This window comes from Lactuca serriola, chromosome 5 (genome assembly GCF_051521515.1).
Source record: "Lactuca serriola cultivar US96UC23 chromosome 5, Lser_US96UC23_V15, whole genome shotgun sequence".
In the NCBI taxonomy this organism is placed as follows: domain Eukaryota; kingdom Viridiplantae; phylum Streptophyta; class Magnoliopsida; order Asterales; family Asteraceae; genus Lactuca; species Lactuca serriola.
In genome coordinates, this window is record NC_136412.1 from 195888784 (window position 1) to 195899267 (window position 10484).

A 10484-nucleotide genomic window follows, 5' to 3' on the forward strand; every position below is an offset into this window, starting at 1 on the left:
CAAGGTTTATGACAAATTCAAAACTATATAGACTGAACTCTCGTAATCTTAATTTCTTCCCATCCAGCAGCACAAGGGCCTACCAATAGCTCACCCATACAGATCAATGTACTTTCACTGATCAAGGTGCTTTGCCTTATGCAATCAAATGAGAACTCATAGAACTCACATGCATAATTACCTTAACTGGAATAGGCACAGAAACAAGAATATGTCAGCACGATAGGTTATCAACCTAAGGTCGTGTGCTAGTGATTACTAATAGGCTTATTCTCGATTGTCATCCTGAAACTTTTCAAGATCAACAAGACTCCCACTGACCTTTTAACATATAAGATTCTCTGTCAAGGAACATTCCTTGACAAACAAATTTCAAATGTGCAAAAGTAAGAAAACATTTCTACTCCACAGTTCATGAGGTGTTGTAAACCTACTTAGAGCATGTTAATCAAGGTACAACTTAGAGTAACTAGAGTATAATTCTAAAACTCGATTTTGAAACGATGTATGACTCATCTTCTTAATTTAACCATTTAAACAATTCTTGATTCCTCTTCTTATTCATATAAATGTACTAAGGTGTCCTTAGAGGATCAATTGTGACATGGTTCCTAAATCATTAAGATGATCATAAAACATGATACTAAAGTACTCTCCTTTCCTTTCAGATTGGAGAAACTTTTATCTTTCTGCCCAATGGATTTTTCTTATTCATTCTGCTATACTTTGAAACTTTTCAAGGTATCAGAATTATACTTAATCTTATAAACATAACCATATTTACTGAACCATTAGTAAATCATGAAGAATAGACTTTATCGTCCTTTGTGGTGGATGTAACCAGTTGACATCAATGTGAACCAAATCCCTTAACCCTTCACTCGACTCACGTACATATGTAAACAAGGAATTAGTCCTAATCTGCCAAGGATCAAGATTCTCATACATCACACAATTCAAATCGTATGATTCCAAGTTTTTATCCAATTGAAATTTGGGTGATGAGAATCCTTCCTCACTTGGTAGATTATGACACTACCACAAACATTGCTAACAATAGAAATATAAACACTAATTGTCATAAATGCCATTGCAAGGAAATGTAAAATAAGATAAAATCGAAATTTTATTTTATTGATAAAATGCAGAAAACTTGTCCTTACAACGCAACTACAAATGAAAACTATGTTTCTAAATATTCCTAAGCAACTTATCATAACTCCTAAGCAGCGGCTCAAAAATCTGATCATCGAACCATGCGATCGAAATCCATCTCTCACGATCAGACTCAACTTACTCTACTTTTAAGCTTCCTTCCTTTTCTTCGATCCTACAAGACATCAAAATGTGATCAACACATCATGTAATAAGAATCTATAGATAGGAACTTAATAGAGTTAGATAGTGGATGTACCTGAAGTAGAGTTATACAATTTTGACTTTACCATCTCTAAGATCTCTCAGGTAGTTTGGGCAGCTTCGATTCCAATGCCCCTTCAATCAGTAATATATATAGATGGATTCTTCAGGAGTGACACGGGAAACTATCTTAGAATTGGCCTTTGTCTTGCGGTCAAACTTTTTGACCTTGGCCGGTTTCTCTCCCTTAGGAGTCGAAACCATTTCTAGACTATCACTGTTTCCATCACCAACGTCCATAGAACTTTAGGAAGTAGATATTCTAAACAAATTTGCTTGACCAGTGCTCCAAAGCATTGCTGCTTCAGTAGCAATTAGAAAATATGTTACATCTATGAGGGTCATGTCGTGATCTGTCATATAGCAATCCTTAATGAATTGACTATACGACTCGGGAAGTGACTGAAGAACCAAGTCAACAGCCAGCTCCTTTGGGAAAACAACACCCAAAACCAATCTGTCAATGTGCGACTTCATGTTTAGAACATGTGCGCACATAGAGTTTCCATCTAAGTGTTTGCATGCCAACAGGGCTTGAGTAACCTTGAACTTTTCAAGTTAACGGAATTGTGGGTCAGAGAACATCACTGGAGGAGGTGGAGGAAGAGAAGTATGATTTCCAATTCCACCAATGCACGAAGAAAGGAATGATCTTTCAACTTGATCGACACGTGCATGGAAGATCATCTTCAGAAGGAAAAACTTTTCCAAAGGATTGAGGAAGACCATAGTTTTCAGAACTAGACATCTACAAAAGGGAGAAATTCAAGTTAGTTGATTTAATCTTTAATATAACACCTAAATGAAATATTAAGGCTAGGACCCAACACAATAATTCACAATTCGGAAGAGGGATGCCGTAATCCAATTGTAAATTATTTGAAGGTAAGTAAATGACGATTTACCAATTACACCATGAAAACGAAATTTTAAACGAATTAGGTTTTAAATGAAATTTCTAAATCTTTTGAGATTCATTGAACTTTTCAATGGCATGTTTAATCTCTATTATGCCCTTCAAGTTTGTGATTGGGATACCGGGGATCACAAACAAGGTGTGAATAACCATGCAAATTAGCTTGGTACTCTCGATGTCATTTATCATCTAATCGATGTGCCAGTTAACCACACACGCTCCATCAATCAACGATAATTTTTCGAGCTACCCATTGCTATCCTTTATTAGTCCCATATTAGTGTAACGGTTAACCACACACACTCCACTAACGACCAATAAGGTGCAATGTGCAATTTCATGGGTTAGCATCATATTCACATTTTCCTAAAGTAACTAAGATTAGGGATTTATAAAAGGTTTAGTTACTTTGTATATTCATTATACTTATTAATGAGATTTAATGTCCTATCAAACCCATTCGGCTAACGACCATCCACTAGTCAAGAGTGCGGTGGGTAAGAATGGATACCCAATGTCGGTCATTTTACAGGCCGCTTCCTTAAACACCCCTTATAGACTAGTTTCGTGAATGAGACCTACTAACGGTAAGACTTAATAATCTTATACATATATAATATTAAACTTTTAATTATATATATAGTGGGTGTATTTTAAACATTTAAAAAATACTAGGGTTTTTAATCTAATTTAAAATTTTCGAAATTAATGCCTTTTAATTTAAAATCTTAAATATTAAAAACCTTGATTTAATAATTATCCAAAATTAAACAATTAATTTAAATTATTAAATCTCATATGATTATCCATTATATTAAATAAATAACCTAATCCCTTTATCCCATACGTTTCGAAATTTTGGGAAGGGATATTTCAAAATCAACAATTATCCATTTAAACAATTAAAAGATAATACCTACCCAAAACCCTAGATTTTCGAAATCTAATCTTGGGGAAGGCATATTTCAAAGATTCTAGGATTAGGAAACCCTAAAAATCGAAAATATGGAGGCCAAAGGAATGGGTCCAAAAATCCTAATCAATTTTCGAAACTAGGGTTTAGAAACCCTAATTTCAAAAAATCCAAGACCTAAGTTTTAAAAGTCATAAACCCTAATTTGTAAAGTTCAAACTATTGTATCAAATCCAACTAAAAAAAACAAAAGCTCTAATACCACTGATAGGTTTTATACAAACAATCATATGTGTGCATGCAACCCTAGTTTGGATTTATGTTTTCTCTATTAGACATATAACTATTGAACACAAATAGAAAACCCTAATATGCATCTAATAATCGAAATCAACAAAGATCAGATCACATACCTTTGTTGCTATATAGTAATAACAACCAATTCTTGAAGATCCTTTGTTCTTGAGGACAAGTACCACAAGTGTAGTACCTCTAATGGCTCACAAACACACTAGCGCAAGATGATGATTACAAGAGATATGAGAGAGAGAGTGTGTGAATAGCTCCAAAATCGGCTCTTCTAGGGTTTTCCCAAAGGGTTGGACGAAATCAAGAACCAAGGGGTCTATTTATACTTGAGGCTAGTTAGGGTTTTAAGGTGGAAACCATAATTCCTTAGCTTAGGGCCTAAGTAAGTCCATAGACCCCTTCCTTAGGGCTTGGACGAAAATACCTAGAACCTTCTAGGAATTTTCGGCCCTCCCTAATAAGGGTGATCCAATGGCCCAAAGCCTCAATTATCAAATAATTACAAAACTGCCCCTTTTCAGCCCGTTCCTTTAATCCCAAAATTAATTCCAAATTAATTTCTGATTAAATACTTATTGACAATATGATTTCTAATTAATATATTATTATTATAATATATTAATAAATCATATTTATGCACCAATTTAATATTTGTAATAATAAAACCAGCCTCTCTCTCCAATAGTCATCCTGTCTAGTTGCTAGTGTGAAGGCAACCCAAAAGGACCATACTACTATCAAATCAATTACATACCAACTATAGCTATGAACTTAGACACCTAATCCAACAGTGAATACTATGGCTCACGTCATGAGCCTCTTCTAAATGCAAAAATTAATATTTTTAATACCTTAGAGTCCAGATGCTACAGAGCATCTAGAATACTCATTTATATGGAATCGATGTTTTAGATGCGGTTTTAATTTTAGATGGGTTTCTATGAGTTGGGTTGGAGGATGTGGTGATGTTGGGTATGAAGAAGCAAGGAAAAGAAACGAAAGGGTGTGGACGATGAAGATTAAAGAGGATGGCGTGAGGTGGGCAATAACCACCACCATACCTTGAATAGACTAAAAAAGTAAAGAACCAAAATGATATTTTATGAGCCCTAAGCTTAGTCACTGATATTTAAACATACTTACAACACGATCACAAACTGATGAATTGAACCAATGATCCATCAAGAGAAAGAGCTACAACAATGTCACTTTGAGGTTTTAGTTCTCTCGTCAGCCTCTCCGCTACGATGATCAAAATCTCAACTGAAGTAATAACAAAAGTGGGGGAGAGGATGAAGTGACATAAAACTAGAATCGGGGAAGCATGAAGAGGGGGCGGGGACATGCAAAGAGACCACAGAAAAATATGATTGAAGTAAGAACATTTTTTTCTTTTTATGTGTGAATTATTAAAAAAGTTGGGAGGGAGGAAGGATGGAACATTTTCTTTTTATTTTCTGTAATAAAAGATTAGAAAAAGAAATCATAAAGGACAAGATCATCACTTAAAATAAAAGTTTTTGAACAAAAATGAAAATTTTAAATCACATTTTTGCATCGGTATTTTATGTAAGGACCATTTATGTAATTTCGATTAAGCAACCGTCGCTAGAGATGTAGCATATATTATCGCAATCAAACTGCGGTCTTGGCTTTATCTCTATGCACAATCTCTCCCCTGACCTTGGACCCTGCTTCACGAGCGTCAATCACAGAAGGAGACACTTCGGAGATTGAACTAACTTCACATACACGAAAGGTAACCGATCATCACCTTCTTCATCTTATCTTCCCTACTTTAACCTACAAGTTTTGTTTTCAATCATTCCAATTCCAAAACTCAAGCTAGGGTTTTAAAACCTCCACTCCAAGTTTCTCTACTCGAAACCCTATTCTTGTTATTGATCCTAAGTTTGCAGATTTTTAATCAACATGCAAATAATAGGATTCAATGCCACTATGCTTAAATCAAAATACTCTCATTATAATATCGTTGATGTTCCTATTTTATTACAAATCTGAAATCGGATAGGTAGGGGTTTAGCTATTACTTCTTCCACGGTATTGGAAAACCAAACCTTACGTTCGTCGAGCTGGGTGGTGTTAGTCCGCCGTATGCCTCTTTTTGCAACTTCTATTTGTTGGTAATTGGTTTTGTAAACATCCATCTGATACTTAGCTATATTTGTGTTATATGCAGTTAATCAACAGTTGGAGTTATGGATTCTTCAGATACAGAGCTTTTTCCTGCCATTCAGGTTTTGTGAAAGAAGATTCTATATTTCTTCAATATGTAACCTAAGATTAGGGTTCTTACATACAACTTTTAGCAAGAAGATGTGTTTACTTCTGAATCTGTTTATCAAAAAGTGGACTGAATAATTTAGTCTTGAATTGATTATCTTGTGATTATAGAATGTTCATTATCTGTAAAATTACAGGAGGTTTTGTTGGAGTTTCGTGCTGGTAAAATGCATATGGAAGGAACACGTGTTGTTGCTGATCCACGTAAAGGACTTGTTCGCATTGGAAGAGTATGAATTAAATACAACCTTTATTTCTATACAACTTATTTTAGGGCTAAATGGAAGAAATAACAACATTTTCTATCTATTGATTCTTATGTTGAGTTTCTGTCTTTTTACAGGGAGAAGAAGGATTAGTTCATATTCAGTGGCTTGATCGGAGTAGTAACACCATTGAAGATGTATCCTGATTTGCATTATATATATCATTATATTTTGCACACATTTGGATAGAACTATGCTTACATTGGCTGAGTGTCAAAAAGAAAAAAAAAACTGAAACCATTTTGAAAAACTATTTCTTAGTATCTTTTTAGTATCTTATTTGTTTTTCCAACTTTTATTAGCTTTGTTAATGTAAACACTAAACATACATGTACAAAAATTTAAAAAAACCTAAAAATCAAGAAAACCAAACTACAAGTTTTTGTTTTTCTTTCATTCTGCATGTTATCTTATGCTATATCACAACAAGGCTGTTTCTAAAAATTCTATTTGTTAAAGTTTTACAATTTTGCTAGCTTCTAGAAGATTCTGGTTTTCTTTAACACAAATAAACATAGGATCAAATTGTTTTCCCTGAAGAGGCAGTTTTTGAGAAGGTTGGGCAAGCTTCCGGAAGGGTCTACATATTAAAGTTTCAGACAGATGATCGCAAGTGTTTCTTCTGGATGCAGGTTTGCAAATGATGATGTTATATGAAAAAAGTTAAATAATTTTCTATGTTACATATGTTAGATAATAAAGTTGTCGATTTTTACAACTCCACATTTCCACATAAAGTAAAATATCTAATAGTAATATGACTAAGATCATATTGAAGGTATTAATCAGATCTTTATAGTGATGTAATTTGTTAAAAAATAATAATATATATTTATTTTTTCAGGAGCCCAGAGCTGATGAAGATGAAGAGCTGTGTAAATCAGTCAACTTATACCTCAATCAACCAATAGGTATTATTTATGCTTCTTAGTTAAGAGAATATTATTAGTAGTTCTGAATTATTTACAAATATGATGCAAACTTTTATAAAATTCTCCCTAACAACATATTCAATATGTGAAAACTTTTATGTGGCAGATTTCCCTACTGAAGAAGAAGAAAACACTCTTGGTGAAGATATCTCATCAAGGTATGTTGATATAAATGAAAAGTTAATTTTTATCTTTTTACTTATTTATATATATCAATGATATTAGGGTTTTTAGTATCTAACTTGATGTAGAAGAATATCTTAATATAAAAAGTCAAGGAAACGAGGCTTTTCCCAAAAAGTCCAAATTTTTCACAAATTTCCCTCATTTACTTTTACCTTACAAATCCCCAAGTTCGAGTATTTTTCAAACATCATTTTGTGATTGCCTAAAATGCCCCTGTTGACTAAGGGGCTGTTTCTTTATGACTTGATCCGGTTTTAATCGGTTAAGCAAAAAAATATGGCTTAATGTATTAAGACACCAACTTTTTACCTATTTGCCCTTCTTTTTTTTTCTTCCTAACTTCTCTCATGTTTAAATTGATGCTTATTATGAAATTTGTTTGTGAGGGTAAAATGGTCATTTAGTCTCATTCAGATGGTTTATTCAGGCTAGAAAAGAAAGAAAAGAATCAGAACTTAGTATACAATGTCAACTTTTTACCTAATTACCCTTCAATTTTCGTTCCTAACTTTTTTACCTAATTACCCTTGTTTGTATACAGGGCTGGAGATTTAGTTGGACCAAGTACAGGTGCAGAATTAATTAGTGACGTGTCCTCTTCAGGACCTGTTAAATTGTCAGATCTTCAAAGAATATTAAGTAATATTGGACCTTCAGGCATGTCATAAATTTACTTTATTTTTATTTTTATTTTTATTTTTTCAAAATTTTATAGTTTTTAACAAAAGTGTTACCATGATAATGTGCAGGTGAGGCAGCAGATCCTGATGGAGGTAATAATTTTGAGCATTTTTTCATTTTTTTTTTATCATTGAATTAAGGGGACAAAAACTAGGTCTTTATTTGTCATTTGTACAAAAGACGTAAATGCCCTTCTCATTTTCATCAACAAAAAAGTAAGATATGGGGGCAGGATGGGAGAAGGTTTTTAAAGCTATTTTTATGATGAGGGCATTTACGTCTTTTACACAGAGCGAGTCCCTATCCCATCTTTTTGGGTAGGACAAAATTGAAAATCATGTTCTATTGATTTATTATTATTATTTTTTTATTTTTTATGATTTTGATAGTTTGCCCTTGATAAAAACGCAGTGTTTTTGACTTGCATATAGTTGTATAAATATCTAAATTGCCCCTAATTTAATGCAAAATAATATCAAGTAATGATTACTAAAACCTCCCAAAAGCAAAAGGTTGCAATTATTTCAGGATAATTGGAGTATGAGTTTTTATTTATTTTAATCACAATGATTTAAATTTAATTTTGAATTTTTGTTTATATAGGTTTAGGATTGGGTGATATCTTGAAGCCTGAACTTATATTACCATTGATGGAGAGTTTATCATTGGAACAAGTGGCATCCCATTTGCCTGAGGTAAGATGAAGTCCCTGTATTTTCTATTTTATTTATTTTTTATTTTTTTTAAAGTAAAAAACACTAAAAAATAATATTATCTTGACTACAGGGGCAATGGAGTCCAGAAGAATTAATGGAGCTGCTACAAAGCCCTCCTTTCCGCCAACAAGTAGATTCTTTCACTTATGTGAGCATCTCTTCCTTTTTCTACTTCTTTTATTGAAGGGTAGTTTTGTCATTTGCCACTTATATGCACATTTCAAATCCTTCCACAAATGTGGTGTATGCAGGTGCTCAAGACTGGTCAAATAGATTTGACTCAATTTGGAGTTGACCCGAGTAAATGTAACCACTTTACAACCTTTTGTTACAAATTTTAAATTACTAAATGATTGTATAAAATTGTTTTATGATAATATGATTAAAACTACAACATTTGTTTTGACAGATAAGTTCACAGTGCTGTCTTTTCTTGAGGCTCTTGAAGATTCTGTTGCTAAAACATCTAATTCCGATGAGCCAATGCAAGATGCTGAGGAATCTTGATCAAGTAGCTGGTAGACTCATTTGCATAACAGATATTGATTCAAAAGATTACAGATTTGTGTTTGTGGATATTGCAAGTGTTTTGTATTTTGAGTTTATAGACATCTCGTGTACACAAAAATTAGTAGAAGTTTTTAAGTTATTTCGTTTTTAATCGTGCTCATCCAATCTTTTTTATTTAAGGGTTAGTGTCAGTAATCAACTATTTAATTATTTATATTTTTTATTTTCTTTTTCTATAAAACGCCATTATTCTAAAAAATGTCAAATAGAAAATAAATTATTTGTTTTTGTTAATAAAATTCCATTAGTTGCTAACATTTTGGTAGCAACTTTTAGATCAATGATATTATCATGTTTTGTGGAAAAATAAGTAGGTGTAAACCCATTTATGATATTAATCCAATATTTAAATGTTGCTCTACTATCATAAAAATACTTATGTTTGGGAAAATGATTGGGAACATTATCTCTTACATGTATTCAAAATAGAATGTACAAGTAATAAATTAAGAGTGTTCATCAGCAGTCTATATGACTGCTCATTGTGCATACATACAAATTTTGAAATTAAATTACAAAACTTTTCAAATTTTTTTGAGCCTAGATATGACTTAGACGCACCATTTGAAGAAGATTGATATTTTTGGTGTTGAAAAATGGTGAGTTTGATTATTAGTTAGAAAGTTCTCACAAATCTTTTGGTTCGTACAATAATTTAGCCATATATATATATATATATATATATATATATATATATATATATATATATATATATATATATATATATATATATATATATATAAAGGTTCAAATGAGAATAAAAAAATAATAAGAATTCTAAGCACCTCTAATTTTAGCTTATAAAGGGCATTTTTGTCACAAACACATTATTTCATCTAAAATTTAAAATACCAGATCAAAACATCAGATATGGAAAAGCTCATTCTCTCTCTCTCTCACCAAACATCTCTTCCTCTCCCTCCTACCTCCGGTGACTTTCCACCACCACCTGCTACCTTCGGTGCCGCCACTAACCACTGCCACCACCTACTTTCGGCGAAAGAAACATCTATCACAGCAACCTAACCACTCTTATGACGTTGCTCTCGTTACATATCTCCATCCGCCTTTTTTTTTTCTCAATCTCCTTGAAACACCACCAAAATTGTTCAGATCTGGTGCACCACCACCTCCACCTACCATTGATACGTGTTTTCGACCTCCAAAAGCTTTCGTTTTCATCAGATTTGTGTTGATTCTTTATAGATCTATGATCTTTGACGACATATCTCTGATTTTCGCTTAGAAATCTATGATTTACACCTCCATATC

General features: G+C 32.7%; 1 protein-coding gene across 2 annotated transcripts; it reads left to right on the plus strand.

Moving 5' to 3' along the window:
• The first annotated feature begins 5180 nt into the window (after positions 1 to 5180).
• RPN13 (regulatory particle non-ATPase 13) lies at positions 5181 to 9303 on the plus strand. 2 transcript variants are annotated; one of them, XM_079001497.1, is made up of 14 exons: positions 5239 to 5316; positions 5590 to 5670; positions 5758 to 5815; positions 5999 to 6091; positions 6205 to 6264; positions 6646 to 6759; positions 6972 to 7038; positions 7166 to 7217; positions 7787 to 7902; positions 7995 to 8018; positions 8530 to 8621; positions 8713 to 8790; positions 8894 to 8948; positions 9052 to 9303. In XM_079001497.1, exons 3-14 carry the CDS (start codon positions 5777 to 5779, stop codon positions 9147 to 9149), a joined length of 888 nt encoding a protein of 295 aa, XP_078857623.1. In that variant the 5' UTR covers positions 5239 to 5316; positions 5590 to 5670; positions 5758 to 5776; the 3' UTR covers positions 9150 to 9303. The 2 variants fall into 2 exon arrangements, with proteins under 2 accessions (XP_078857622.1, XP_078857623.1); XM_079001496.1 differs by lacking the exon at positions 5590 to 5670 and having other exon boundaries at positions 5181 to 5316.
• The last annotated feature ends 1181 nt before the right edge of the window (positions 9304 to 10484 follow it).